This window comes from Chrysemys picta, chromosome 7, assembly GCF_011386835.1.
Source record: "Chrysemys picta bellii isolate R12L10 chromosome 7, ASM1138683v2, whole genome shotgun sequence".
In the NCBI taxonomy this organism is placed as follows: Eukaryota; Metazoa; Chordata; order Testudines; family Emydidae; genus Chrysemys; species Chrysemys picta.
The window spans coordinates 114,183,818-114,199,943 of record NC_088797.1 but is presented as its reverse complement, the minus strand read 5'-3'; the positions used below and the strand labels follow the sequence as shown (position 1 = coordinate 114,199,943).

General features: G+C 39.3%; 1 protein-coding gene across 2 annotated transcripts in view; it reads right to left on the bottom strand.

Moving 5' to 3' along the window:
• Window positions 1-16,126, bottom strand: part of PDZD8 (PDZ domain containing 8) — a 124,801-nt gene continuing 108,675 nt past the window's right edge. For both annotated transcript variants that reach the window (XM_005310349.4, XM_005310348.4), the window contains 2 exons: window positions 7,011-7,173; window positions 1-4,647 (listed from right to left, as the gene is read on the bottom strand). In XM_005310349.4, the coding sequence (XP_005310406.2) occupies window positions 2,450-4,647; window positions 7,011-7,173 (2,361 nt within the window). In that variant the 3' untranslated portion in view covers window positions 1-2,449. The remainder of the gene's footprint in view (window positions 4,648-7,010; window positions 7,174-16,126) is intronic.

Below are 16,126 nucleotides of genomic sequence, written 5' to 3'. Positions count from 1 at the left end.
TTTAGCAAAACTATTTTATTAAAGCTTGTTCTCATGATAAAATCATAGCCAACAAAATCATATTAGGCAGAGTTTCTGTAAATACGTGTAGCTGCCACCTAGCTACATATCACTAAGTCAAATATATTCTCATTTTCTGTGGTATTCTTTATTTTCAGCTATTTACAGGAAAGCAAAGATTACATTAGGAATGTGGTATTACAGCTTTTCCTCAAGAGTCAGTGTTTATTGTAATTAATGCCAGATAAGATTTTTATGTTTTCCTTATGACTCAAATACAACTATTTCCCCTCCCCATTCAACATATTTAAAAATATTGCACTACATTTTTTTATGTTTTACAATCATCATTAGCAGTGTTATATGAAGAAAGTTATATCCAGCTTTTCATATCCAATGTATTACACAATTATATAATTTAAAACCTTGAATGTGTTTTTGTGAAAAACACAAATTTATGTTATTTCTGCAGCTACTTCATGCCTGTCAGAGTTTAATGATTTACTTGGATATATTTGAAAGCTCTTATGGTAATCCATAATGAGTTAACACTGATGGAGATTTAGTCCAGATTACCACCAATGGTGAGCTAATCAAAACTAAAATGTGAAAGACATAATACGCATTTTAATCAAACAGAGGGTTAAACAACTATTTTAGTCATTAAAAGGATTTTATTTTGTGAGACTGTTTGCTGAAGCAGAATTTTAAAAAGTGTAATACATGCCTATTTGAGCATGGATAGTGTTTTCCACACATCAGCTAAATAATCATCAGGTGCCCCAAAGCTTCACAAAAAAAGGGTGTTGCATGAGTGCAAGTAATTGGTTTTACTTAAAAGTACAAATAGGTTTTTCCTGCTAAAACTATTGTTTTTTTTGTTTTTGTCCATCACAAAATAAATTGAGAGACAAATTGAACAGAATACTATGTTAGTGCCTGCCTGCCAATTAAAATCATTAAAAAACAAAAAAACAAACAATTTAACTGTATTAGCGTCACTGTTGTTGCACAAAGGCCTATTTGCTACAATCCATGATACAATACAGTACCTAAAATAAAGATGAAAACAATATATGGTCTATCTACATATACAAGATGAAACCTCAAGACACATTTATAATAAATCAATAGGAATATCATACTTAGCCAGACGATGCTAGGATCCAAAACTTACACACAGCACAAGACCAGATGGTTCTTTTCAAAAAGTGCTGGCCAAAATTCCTCCTCACCTCTACTGGACTTATTTGTTTTGATCCAATGCAAAGATGTTATACTTTGCTGAATAAGGTGGTCTTTTTGCTCAAACTGTTTCTTCTGTTTGAGTGGCTGAATGCAGTTCTGTAATTCATGGTGATACCAGAAGTGTTGAGACACGTAGCATATAGAGATTCTGTTTAAATATGAAATTTATTTTGCACTGTGGATGCAAAATAAATCTTAAACCTTTTGAAATCTTAAACATCTTTGGATGCCTTTGCAAGGAGAGTGGTAATGCTAATTCTAAAAATCCACATTTTAGAACTGCAATTTTCCTTTAATAGGTTAAAATGTTACAACATTTAAAAATGTGATTATATTCTATAAGGCTGCCAGCTATTTTTATCTTAATAAAAATAATATTGTTACTTTTGCTGGAATACTCCAATAAAATTACTAAACAATATTGGTACATAATTATGTATTATATTCAAACAGAGTTTAATATCCCAAAGGTCTAAGGAGGAAATATTTTGTTTGGTACAGCATTACTATATTTCAGATTAGCCACAACTTTTGAAAAGTTACCTGTGTTTAACAAAAGTATAGAAAGCAAGCAACTTGATATGCAATAATACCTTTACTGGACAGTTGTTATAACAGACAAAATAAAAGCCACAGTGTTTTCATGATACATTTGGCAAAAAATATACAACTATTTAGAAGACATAAATCAATGCAACATGATCAAAATTTCAAAACCTGGTCCCTCAATGACTGCTGTGTTGTCATCAGTTTAGGCATGCAGCAAGCTCACAATGTTTTCGTCATCTAATGGAAATCAAACATTTCAAAAATCCTGTTCAAAAATTTCCTGTTCAAATCACTAATTCAAAAACAAAAAAAGGTCAATAATACACAAAGGACACCACATATACATTAACATGAAATGTTAGCTTACATAATTAGAAAAAAGTTAAAAATAAATTATTAAAAATAAACTCCCAGTATAAACCCAAAAATGTAGTTTTAACACAATCTGAACCAGCCTGTTTAACAAAATGGTGGTACTGTAGCTGGAAAAATACCTCTACTAACCTTACTCTTACACAGGCAAATAACTGTGGTGAAGCAGGTCATGTACATTGTACCAGTGTTTAATTAAATTTTGACTTATCTGATTTTTTTTAATTAAGTGCAAAGTATTCTTTTCAATCCATTCTTCCGAAAGCCAAATACACAACTATCAGTCTACTGAGTGAGGAGTGTCAAGCGGTTCTTCCGATATGCTGTTGAATGTTGGAGCCTCCGTCACACTGACATCTTCATGATCAATTTCTTCTGTAGTGCTAGTGTCTTCTGCATATTTAGTCATTTTTCTGGATTGCTGGTCTAAAGGTGCATTTTCCAAAGATTCTATATCCTCAATGCCTGCTTTGTAGTGGATCATAAGCAGTGTAAGGGCTTGCAGTCTTTCACCTGATTTAGCCAATGCAGCAGAAATTAGTGCTTTTTTCCTTGCATCGCCTGTCTCTTTTTCTTCTCGAATGAGTGAATTATTATTTTCCAATTCTTGGTCTATTTCATTCTGCAGTTTATCCAACATGAACTCTAATTTCTGGAACCTTTCCTCTGTAGGCAAGCTTTTATAGAGATCACGGCCAATTTCTTTTACTGCAACGAAGACATTGTCATCTAGTCCTCCCTCCTTTTTTGCTAACTTTATCCCTGTGCTAACTGCACGTTTTGAGGGACTATTTGGACTGCAAATTTCAGTGTCACTGCTTTCATTATCTGAAGTGTTTGGAGTGTGCTTTGGTGAAGGTTCTACAACGTCCATCCCTGGCTCAACAAGGCGAGCTTTAGGGACTTGACGAAGATTTAACAAACGGGTACTTGTGTTGATGATATGTCTTGTTAAACCTGTGGTTTTGTTCACAGATTTAGATTCTGAATCAACACGAGAGGATACAGCTTGAGGACCTTCCTGCCCATCTATCCTATAACTTCCCATAATTCGGTCAAGTCTCCTTTCAGCTCCTACACAAAATGGGGTCTCAGTTAGACATTTTTCTTGACATTTTTTATGACAAACATAAGCACAGAGCATGCACTGGGAAGCTGCTTTAGTCCAAACCTTCTTTTTGCAATAGTCACACCAGGTTGGATTCTGGAACTGAGTATCTTGAAAATTATGCTTGTTTTCCGTAAAAATCATTTGTCCCAGATAAGGATCTTCTTTCTGAAGTGCATGAACTTCTTCTACCAAATTATATTCCTTTTCTTTCTCCAGCAGAAAACTTGAGTCTTCTGGTTCCCCTTCTTTTAGATATTTAAAGTGTAAAGTTATATCGCCATAGCAAAACTTTTCATTGAATCCCTTATGCACTGTCAAATTGCGCAAAGCAGTTCTAGTGACTGCTGCTTTAGGCGCAGGAGCATTTAATCTAAGTGTTCTAAGGTATTCCATGGATGATGTAGCTATACAATCTAAAGCAATTTCTTCAAGTTTTATACTTATGTGTCCTAAACAGATAAGACCACCCATTTTGAAAGGGTCTCTGCACCAAAGTGCAACATTAAGGTACTTATGGTATCCTTCCACTTCAAATATACAGGAGGATGCCCTTATCCTTGCCCATCGACCTTGTCGATTGCGATAAGGAATTTCTGGTGATTCCCATGTATGATGGTCATCACTTTCCTTAGAACTACGTGAATTTTCTGAAATTGTATCTTTTACTATTTCTGGTTTTGTTACTGTTGGTTTTGATATCGCTGGGTCTTCCACTTGATCATTATTTTTTGTTACCTTTTCTGTGCATTTATCTCCATTGTTTGCAGGTGGAGGAGGCCTCTCTGGTTTTTCAGAAGATATGTCTCCTGTTTCTAACAGATTTTGAGTTTCACTAGAAGGCAAAGTAAGTTTAATTTGTGGCCTAGGTGGTACAGGAGGTTTAGTACTGCTCCCCTGAGGTGGTCTAACTGATTGTTGTGATGTGTCCTGACCCTCGGAACTTTTGGGTACTACCAGTTTGACTCCATCTTTTGGTTGTGTTTTTAAAGTTGTCTGATAATTTCCTAAATGCAGCTTGCGATTTAGAATTGGAGATATTGTTCCAAGTGGTTTAGTAGCAAATGTTACTACAGAACGTTTGGGACTCTGAGTTGTTGGCATTTCTTCTTTGAGCTCAGGTGACTTTATCTCACAAGCTAAATCTTCAAATTCTGAATCCAGTTCTTTGTTATCAGCATCTGCTGAAACACAAGTTTGTTCCTCTTCTGGGTGTGCCAGAAAAGCAGGGTCTTCTAACTGTCCAAAACCATCCTGCAGTGCTGCACCATGCTGATTATAACCAACGGGCCTTTCATAGAACACTAAAACTCTGTCGCCAGCCTGCTTGATAAGCTTTAGCACTTGAACAGTCGATGTGATTTTAACTCCTATAAAAAAAAAAAAAAGAAAGAAAGAAAATTTAGCAAACTTGAAAGCAAAAAATAACATCAGTGTCCAAAATCCGTACACAAATCTGTAATATTTAGTAATATTGTTATTAATAAAGGGGAACAGTCAAGCTATTATGATAAAAAGATCCCAACTGGAAGGTAATAATAGTAGGATTCTTTTCATTATTCTTACCAAAGTAGAACACTTTTGGTGCGGGGGAAAAAGAATAATTGATAAAAAACAGTTTACTATGAAACTAAAAATGAATTGGTACATACTGGGGATTTTTAGTAGTATTTAGCACCCAGACACTAGAAGGATGGGTACCTGTCTTAGAAATATGCATAACTAAAATAATAAAGGTAGTGTTAAGCTAACAAACAGATCAGCACCAGTACATTAACAGCAGCATGTAGGCACAGTGGCCAAGAATCTCAGTTGGGCTCAATGGTGGGAGGAGGTAAAGACGGCTCTAAGCAACCTCTTTTCCTGATCTTGACCCCCAGGCATAGCCTAGACTGATAGCTAAGCATCGCTGTAAGGCCCTGATTCAGCCAGGTACTTAAGGATGTGTTTAATTTAAGTATATAAATAGTCCCATTGAAGTCAGTGAAGTCCAGGGGTGATGTAAGGTGGGCTATACCAGCTTCATGCCAGGCAAGAATTCTGTTGGGGGCATTCTTCAGCTGCCTGTCTGAGTCAGCTTGAAATCCCTTTGAGACCGCTAGAGCAATGCAATGAGAATTTAGGCAGGGCCCAGGATCTTGTTGTTGTTTAGTTTAACACTATAATGTAAATCAGTTTATTGTTAGAGTTCCATGGGGTCATCAACAGAAGTAGACTCTGTGGTCTGAATCACTGGATGTCTTTCCTGTACTTGAGTACACGGGCATTTGATTCAGGATTTGGTCCTGTTTGAAACCTGAGCATGCCCTATTGCTGAAGCATGGAATTGTGTTATTGGTGACCTGAAATGGTTTAAATAATTGTCTGACTTATTTGGTGTCTCAGGAAAAGAGTAAATGGTGACTGATGTTCTGGCTCTGTGATCAAGGCCTTGTCCTGCTTGCCATAGCAATCTGAACAATTCAGCGCATTATTTTACCATAACTGGATAGTTCATTTTCACTTCAATTAGACTTGACATTTACACATCTATTTAGAGATAACTAACAGCTGTAGAAGATAATAAATATGCAAAATAAATGGACTGTTTTCAGATTTTCAATCAACAACTAACAAAAACATCATCTAGTAAACTATTTTAAAAAGAAATAGAGAGGTTACTAGAATCAGTCGTTGACCACGGTTTAATACCACAGTAGCCTCTGTTGGACAAAGAACAGCTATACAGTCCATTTAGATATGGTCCATATAGTGTCAAAGTCTTCTTGTAAAGAAAGTTGAATTCCATTTTTATCTATGGTCTGTGAGCCCAGGTGTTATTTTAGGACAACATACTACCCTCAATCCACACTAGGATTCCCAGTGATGACAAGGGAGGTTTGCACAAAGATCAAGGATACATCATGGCTTTTATGCTGCAACTAAACTTTCAATTAACATTAGCTAAAATTTGCAAATCTGGGTACCTAAAGTTAGACTCTTAAGTAATATTTCAGCTCCTAAATAAAAGTGGGCAGAGGGTCAGACATGATGAGAACTTACAGCTCCCAATATAAAAATGGTACTTTCATACTCAACAAATCTCCTTGGGTCACACTTGAGTTGCATGTGATTATTTTACAGTCAGAAATAACTTCACACTCATGTTAGCACTTCAGAGCCAATACTGGGTTTGCAGGGCTGGGAGACAGAAATACACCTCTACCTCGATATAACACTGTCCTCAGGAGCCAAAAAAAATCTTACTGCATTATAGGTGAAACCGTGTTATATTGAACTTGGTGTGATCCGCCAGCGTGCGCAGCCCCGTCCCCCGGAGCACTGCTTTACCGCATTCATATTATATCGGGTCGCGTTATATCGGGCTAGAGGTGTACTCTATTTTGCCTTTTAAGTAAGCAGATGATATAGTAAAACATTAAAAGACCATGAACAGGGAACCCCACGATGCTGTTTTTAGAGCTGTGAAGAGTACAACTATACTTTAAATGTTTCTTCAACTATTTGGATTTACATCAGGTATAGAATAAATGTTTTAATATGCAAGGAAATGGGTCACAGTTAAATTATACATCTTAGGTGGCCATAAATACACAAAAGCTAATGTAACAATAGGAGACTGGTTTTTGCTGCTGTTGCGGTTTTAAACAACATTTTACTTGAATAAAACTGATTACTGCTCTTTTGTAATGACAAACTGTTTTTTTAAAAAACAAATGACGTGATTGCTTACCTCCAATTGCTATAAGTCTATCTCCCCGTTGAAGATCAGCAGCTGCAGCAGGGGAGTTTGGTGTAACAGTTTCAACAACAACATGTCCTCCATCCTCTTCCTTAGACGGCACTAGACGGAGAGTGAGTCCAACACTTTGTAAATTCCCTTTAATTAGTTCTGCCTGGAAAGAAAAGAAGTTAAGTTTATTGGAATACAGTGGTAGTGTAAGAAACAGAGGTAACAGAGCATCAAAACCATTCACTTTTGGGATGCTACTTTGTATGTAACACATTATATTTGAACCATTTGGCTATGTACTGTACTTCTGCCAAAGTGCTTTTCTATCCATTTGAAACATTGCAAGTTCCCCTATGTCTAGTCTCTCGGCTTGAAGGAGTGAAATTTAATTTGCTTCTTTCGAGGACTGAGACACAGCTGCTGTTTGCAGAAATCCTCTAAAGGAAACTTTTTTATTTGCTTTCAATTTACTGAGTTTAGGTAGGCAGTTTCCTCCCTTCCCCCCTTTTCCTGAGCCACTATTCAACTGTCTATGTTTGAACTGTCTGGAGTTTATCCTCCTCTTTTGAGTGGGTGTTGGTTTGCTCAATATCATAAAATGGCTTTTGTATATGAAGCAGATTACTTATGAGATCCTTTCCCTGCCCATACCTGGCTTTATCAATGCCCCTTTGCGATAGTCATGACACTCGGGGCAGTCTTGTTTTTTGATAAATAGTTAAGTTTTATACCATACTTTGTAGCTATAAAAGTGCTATGTACTACAATTAATTTTCTTCTTTTTACCTAAAAATGGTCTTGTGGTTAAGGCAGGAGATCTGGGTTTACTTCCCAGCTCTGATGCAGACTTTCTATGCGAACCTGGGCAAATCATGTAATCTCTCTCTGCTTCAAGTCTCCAGCTATAAAATGGGGATAATATTTTCTTTCATGCTCTTTGTCTATGCTGCCTATTTTGAACGCTAAAACTGTAAACTTGTCAGGGTAGCGACTGTTTCTTACTATGAATATGTATAGCACCTAGAACAATGAGGCCCTGATCTGGTCTCACCTGGGGTCTCTAAGCCCTTCTGTAATGCAAATAAATAATCTAATTGCCTATAAAAATTAGCTCCTCCCATTCCATTCAACGTGAAAGACAATACTAGTATAAGTGTTGCTTAGCAATAGGCTATTCAGTCAGGATTAAAAAAAACAAATAGAAAAGTTTATTAGAAATATTTTTGGAAGAAAGTATAGATATTTTATAAAAGGCCTATTCCATGGAAAGAGACTTGACACAGTAATACACTTTTCACGTCATCAAGTTCATAGACAGAGTGACTTTAGGTTATGTAGCTTTGCATATTACAGGATTAGAAGACGACTACTGATGGCAAGAGACTGACAAGAACGAACTGTCTCTTTGGTAAGAAAGTGACAGGAAAAACCAGGATGATTTCCATCTTATCTGCATTAGGGTTAGCAGGTTTTTCAAATTTAATTGCACTGTATTAATACTTCTTTGGAGCCTTCTGCCATCTATTTTGATGGTCTACAGTCCTTTATTAAATCTAATTCGAAATTATGAACCTCAGCCCATAGAGTCTGGAATCAATTAACAAAATGTGATATTTCGATGCCATGGTAAGAAGAAAAAGGCTGGGGTCTGGTCTGGTCCGTTAGCTTTGTGGTATCTAAGGAGAAGAGCTCTGTTATCCTAGTCACAGGCGCCGGATTCTAATTTTCCCTGGGGGTGCTCAACCTCTGGTCAGCCCCAGGCTGACCCCACTCCACCCCTTCCTCCAAGCCCCCCTCCGCCCCTGCTCCACCCCTTCCTCCAAAGCCCTCCTCCCCGCTGCGGAACACCTGTTCTGCTGCGTGCACAAGGCGGTGGGAGGGATGGGAGGAGTTGATCAGCGGGGACCACAGGCGAGTGGGAGTGAGGGGAGCTTGGCTGACGGTGGGTGCTAAGCACCTGCTAATTTTTCTCTGTGGGTGCTCCAGCCCTGGAGCACCCATGGAGTCGGCACCTATGATCTTAGTCCTGAATTCCCTGATAGTTGAGGTAACTGCTCAGAAAGTTTGGCTTTCATAGTATTTTGAGAGTTGCTTTTCCAACAGGGTCAAAGTGTGGTTGGAGAAAAGTCTCAGGATTATTTCTAAGTCCATTTTGAAGAAGATAATGATAACTTATTTGAAAACTAGTACTTGACAAGATGGCCTCTAATACAGTGCAATACAGTGTGAGGTAGCAACGATCACTAAATGGACTTAATATTAGTTCTGAGCAGTAAAAGTATGTGGATGGGGAGGAATGGAAATGGAGGTAACTGACTACAGTGCCTAGCACAATAAGCCCCAGTCCTGATCATGGCTTTTGGATACTAGCCTCATAACAATAAAAACAGACACTAATAATAATGTGCGATAGATGTTTGAAAAAAAATAATTACCAGTACCTCTAGTTCTTAGAGAGTTTGTCAGCATAGATCCCCATTTCTGGAAGGGGCATTTACTCTAAAGCACTGAGTTGGAACCTTCTAGAAAGCGCTGAGCATTAGGATCACACACATGTTGACTTCCTGGAAAAGACGGTTACCGACCTGTACAGTAACTGTCGTTCTTTGAAATGTGGGTGCAGACATGTATTCCATTCAGGTGTGCAGATGCTCAGCGCAGCAAAGCCAGAGAACTTTGCCTCATTGTACCCCATAAGATGGCGCTGGTGACCTCTGACTCCTAAACCCCTCCCCTGCCTATTTACGGGTAGCATCGCCCTACCTGCTCTGTTCCTTCACACCAAACTTCAGAGTTGAGATTCCAGTGCAGAGTGGATGGAGGATGGGTTGTGGAATACATGACTACACATTTCAAAAAACAACAGTTACTGTACAGGCAGGTAACCATCTTTTCTTCTTCCAGTGGGCTGCAGATGTGTATTCCACTCAGGGACACACAAGCAGTATCAAAAGGAGATGGGGCTCCGAGTCTCCTTAAAGACCAACTGCAGGACTGCTTTCCCTGTAGGAGAAAATCAGGTTGAACTGGCTCAGGAAGAATGACCTCAGAGTATGTCTGCAATGGAGGTGGTTTGGGAAGAAAGACTGCGGTTGGGATTGGAGATCTTGCCCTGGACTGGGTTGAAGAACTGGATATTGCAAACGTCCCAAGGAGGCCATTGGGAATAGGGGTAAGGCACTGATGGCCAGCAGGTACTAGGCCAGGAGCCCCTATATCTCTACCGCAGCAAATGTGACAATCTCTGTATTGATGGTTTCAGAGTTGCAGCCGTGTTAGTCTGTATCCGCAAAAAAAAACAGGAGTACTTGTGGCACCTTAGAGACTAACAAATTTATTAGAGCATAAACTTTCGTGGGCTACTGCCCACTTCTTCGGATACATAGAATGGAACATAATATTGAGGAGATATATATACACACATACAGAGACAGGTGGGAGTTGTCTTACCAACTCTGAGAGGCCAATTAAGTAAGAGAAAAAAAACTTCTGAAGTGATAATCAAGCTAGCCCAGTACAGACAGTTTGATAAGAAGTGTGAGAGTACTTACATGGGGAGATAGATTCAATGTCCGTAATGGCTCAGCCATTCCCAGTCCCTATTTAAGCCTAAATTGATTGTATCTAGTTTGCATATCAATTCCAACTCAGCAGTCTCTCGTTGGAGTTTGTTTTTGAAGCTTTTCTGTTGCAAAATTGCCACCCGGAGGTCTGTCATAGAATGACCAGACAGGTTAAAGTGTTCACTTGCCCCATAACCTCAGCTGACCAACCCCCACAACCCTGCACTTTGAGTCTTCGGCAATGCAGAACATGGTGCTGGACAAATGAGACGACTGTGACCAGACCACTCAGCGCCAAGGGCACAGCAGCAGAAGCAGCAGGCATGGCAGCTGAATGCTCCTGAATTATTGGGGAATAATCAGAAACAGAGAGTAAATGCAGGTCTGATGCCACCTGCTATGCCAATGACATAGGGACAGTTGGTGCTGACACTGATGTCGTCAGTACTGGACTCAACGGATGCCCTGTTACTGGAGTCACTGGTACAGTATCCAACTGATCTCGGTGTGGTACTAGATGGCCCCGCTCCACCCTAAGTATTGGAGGAATTATGGTGCCGGTCAGCACTCCTCTTAGAAGTTGAAGAGGAATCTCTCAGAGTCCTGGAATGGCCTTGGTCTGTCTCGTGAGAACTCTTCCTCAGAGGGCCAGAGGAAGGAGAATAATTCCTCTTAGGGGAAACATCAGACCTCGAGCATGGAGCAACATTTTGTGTTGGCTCCAAAAGGCTCTGCTGGATCAGATGATCTGCAGAGGCGTGTGGTGCCGATCTGATCTTATGGCCTGCTCCAGAAGGTGCTGCTTAAGGTGCAAGTCCCTCACCGCTTGCATTCCCTTCCTGAACTACTTGCAGATGGAGTACCTTTCCTTAATGTGCCCCTCTCCCAGGAACAATAAGCACAAAGGGTGTGTGGGGTCACTATTAGGAATAGCCAGCCCACATGATGGGCAATGTTTAAAACCTGGGGAGCGCATTCCACCAGGCTAAAACTAGGATAAAAACCTGTTACTAGCTACTTCTAATTAACAAAAACCTAAGAATACTACTAAACTGCTAACTATACACACACCACAAAAATTCAGAAACTTGAGACAGAAAGAAGCAAGAGGTAACCACCACAAAGAATCCTCCTACTCAAGCTGCAGGCAGTGCGAAGGAACTGAGGGGAATTGAGGTGGCACCACCCTTATGCAGCTAGGGGAAGAGTTAAGGGGCCAGAGGGTGCAAGTGCTGCTAAGCGGCTCTGCACGCTGGTCCCGTCCCAAGTGCTGGCTCTGCAGCTCCCCTTGGCCAGGAACCACGGCCAATGGGAGTTGCAGGGGCAGCGTGCAGAACTGCCTAGCCACGCTTCTGCCTAGGAGCGGCAGGGACATGTCGCTGCTTGCGGGGAGCCTCCCGAGGTGAGCACCGCCCGGATCTGGCACCTGGCACCCCCTCCCGCACCCAAGCTCCCTCTCAGAGCCCGTGCCCAGCACCCCCTCCCATGCCCCAACTCCCAGCCCTGAGCCCGGTCCCAAGCTCCCTCTCCCTTAGTTAACTGGAATTTTTGACTTACCAGCACTCCCCCCATGCCCCCAACATGCCGGATAACAAAGCTTTCACTGTACTTGAAAGAGAGTTATTTGAGAAGGAGAGATCCTTGGAACATGAATCAAGCTCATCCTTGGTGTGACTGTGTTGAAGTTGACAAATACTTCTTTTGAAGACATTAAACTGCTCTCATTTACCAAACTAAACCAAATGAATAGATTTCTGGCAACTCTGAGATTTTCAGAAACTCTAAAAAAAGAAGAACAGGAGTACTTGTGGCACCTTAGAGACTAACAAATTTATTAGAGCATAAGCTTTCGTGGACTACAGCCCACTTCCAAATTTATTAGAGCATAAGCTTTCGTGGACTACAGCCCACTTCTTCGGATGCATCCGAAGAAGTGGGCTGTAGTCCACGAAAGCTTATGCTCTAATAAATTTGTTAGTCTCTAAGGTGCCACAAGTACTCCTGTTCTTCTTTTTGCGGATACAGACTAACACGGCTGCTACTCAGAAACTCTAAGCCGCTCTAATGTTTCTGAATCTTTCTTTCAGAATGAAACGGGTTATCATCTTGAAGACTTGATTAAGGCAGCTTTTTATCTTGGCTGATATAGGTCTGATCCATTTGGGGACTTAAGAACTGAAGGGTGTCTACATTTTAACTTTCTCTTCAGTGCCAGGGAAGTGTAAGAAATTTCTTGTTGTGGAACAATATTAAATGTTTCAAAGAGGAAATGTAACCTCTGGAGAAAACACAAAAAAGATAAATCAACCTCCTGACTAATACTTGTATCTCTTGCCATTTTTTCTACAACTCTGAAATTATACGATAGGTATTTCTGTCACTCAAAGATGTAAAACAAGTATTTAAGGAACACCTATTTCCAGTTTTAGAAGTTTGCCAGAGTGGTCTTGTTGTCAATGCAGATTATTGCTCAAATGAGTGAGGGATGGTTCTTAAATTGTGAATAATTAGTGGTTGGCAGAGCATTTTCAGATGGTCCCAAAGACATAATGGTGTAGCATCCGCCAAAATATCAACAGTGACACCTCCTGCTAGTTATAGTGCAGTCCAGTGTGCTTTCAGAGTTCCCAGGGATTCTTTAATCAACTGAACTCCCATACCTCTGTGCGTTACAGGTAGCTGCTTCGTGTCTTTCTTTGTTGTGTACGTTTTTTGGTGTAAATTAAACTGAGATCAAATTTGTGGATGACAGCAAACTTAGACGGATAGGAAACACTCAAAGATGGAATCAACTTGCTAAATGACACAGCAATTAGAACAGTGGGGCTGCAGGTAATGCAAGGAAATTACATTTATTAGTAAAAAAAAAAAAAGTCTTACACCAGGGAGAAAAAAACTGTAGATGCACAAAACCCATTATAGCCAAAAGTAGCTGCACTCCTCGTATTAAAGTGAGTTTATTTTCATTTGGTGTCATTAAATATTAGATCTATCATTCGTTTTTTTCAATGTAACCACACACTATAGTTCCTTAAGTAATGCATGGGATTAGATGGTACGGAGGGGAGGCTGTCAATGAGAGGATCTCTATATTCAGAAATGGTTCACAGTATGAAAAAGTTAGAGAACCACTGCACTAAACTGTGCGATATCCTGGAATATATCATAAAAAGGAGGGGCATGAATGTAAAACAGCCTCTCAAGCATCATCCTACAGATTGTTCATGAAATAATCTGATTAGGCATACATTGGGATGGGAATAGAGAATTAAACTAAAACTTGTTCCTTTTGTTTTTTTAATTATATATATATATAATAAAAACAAAAACAAAGAACACAAACTTCTTATTCAGCTTGGAATTAATAAAACATTGTGATGTGGTGTCACAAACACAAAATGTATTGGGCTATAAAGTGTATGAACATTGATTTCACAATAAGGGTTTTGGAAGCTCATCAATACTACTACTATTTGTGCATCTAAATACATCATGGAACATAACCCTAACTATCACTATTCAGTTTAATAATAGGTCTATGTTCTGGAAGTAAACTGAAGGAAAAAAAATACATTCCCTGTGACTCAGAGCTTTCCCCACCCAAGTCTTGTCATTTTGGAAGTCTAACAGATGTCAGCTGCAAGTGAAAATCAAAGTGTTTCTTTAATCTTTATAAATCTGAACAATGCATTTATGATGCTTAACTTCATAGCTATACATTTACAGCTTAGAAATGCATAGCTTGCTAATATCATTAAAAATATTCTCAAGAGGTGTTAACCAGGATCTAATTTATATCTGCAAATACTGCACCTATAATTTTGAACCCATAAACTGCAGATAGAAATGGAGGCTACTGGACATCTACCTCCTTGATTTACACCTATAAAATGTAGGTAGAGGTCTATGTGCTACCATCTCAGCTGCAATTTGTTATAGGGGCAAAAACTGCCTCTTCTGAGAAGGTGGGGGAAAATGTTTTCAATATTACTGTAATAGCATAAGTAGGACATAAACTAACCATGTCTTTTAAAGGCTCAGTTTATGAATTAAAATTGGGTACAGCTACATAGTTAAGCATCTCTATGTAAGGAATGTGAATAATGCTCATTCACAAAGGTGGACTTGGAAAACTACCTCATCTAATAAGGGCAGTAATATTAGACATTTGCAGGCATAGTGGTGTTGTCATTTTGACTAGCCTTCCAGAACATTAAACTACACCAAAATGATATACCATGACATACTTAGAAGAAAGAGAATTTAATTTTCAGTAACTGAAGAATTCCTGTCTCTCTTCGGTTTTACCCTATTCACATCTCTCTCTCTCTCTCACACACACACACACGAATGACCAGTGGTACAAATTCTTTTAAGACAAAAATCAATGTAAAAAAATATGTCTGGCTTCTACCTAAGTGTAGAGAGGCTCTGAAAAATCCCTCTTCAGTGGCTCTGTATAGGTTTCCCGGAAACTTGACATTGTCTTTTGTTGCTGTATTGGCCCTTTAGGCCAAATAATCAGCTTTTACAAATGGTGGACATTTGAAATTAAAGGTGTTGTTCACTGCAGATCTGATTTTTTTTAACCTCACATAGAAGAATAGGAGCATTTTTACAAATAATTCCTATTAACTAGCCAATGGAATATGTATTGATTGTTAACTATGTGGCATTTACTATAATTAGAGGTAATTATAGCTTAGCTGTTGTCACTACGGTGGCAAATGTGTATGTCACAAATTGTCCAAACACAGCTATCACTTTCCTTAATTTATCTCAGCTGAAAGCATTTAACAGATTTTTAAAATCTGTTAACAGTATTACAGCTGATTCCGCTAGCTACTGTTAGTATTGATAGGTGCAGCATAATGTAGTTTTAGGAAAAAAAAGTAAAGAAACGTGTATAAAGAAGTTTGTAAAACTAGTATTTCTGAATGCAGAGCTGACGTGGGGGAATCACATACAGAATCAAATACAAGGATTTTATACTAATCATTACTATTGAAGGTTGAGAGGTAGTTGCTTGTCTTCTGCTGCCTCAGAAATAATTGTAGGTATAAATTATTAAAGACTGTTGCAGCACATCACCCTATAAAATAAACTGTGGATTGAAACTACCGTTTCTTCATTCCTATGAGTGAGTGCAGTCATCCTGGTTCCATCTGCTTTTGTGAATAGATTAGAAACTTATATTTCTGGGCCAGAATGGGCTGTGGAAAGATCAGGGAATCCCAATGCAATGGCATACACTCAGATTCCACTACAGCCCACAAAGTCCCTCTAATAGATGCTCTGTTGGGATCCTGATGTTAGAAGGGAGTAGGCTCTCCTCTCTTTGTGGCATGCTCCCAAATCTATAGGGCAAAGAGAGGCAAATCACTGTCGTTAGAGTCTGAAGTCCTCCTCTGCACTACAGAACACCCCTTGAGGGGGATCCAGTCTGCATGGATAAAGGAGATCCACAAGTTTAGACAAGTGAATCCCCTTCCCTTCCCAAAGTGGAGAAAACTCCTCCTGAAAGAAGAACAAGGAGGAAACTCTACGAACATT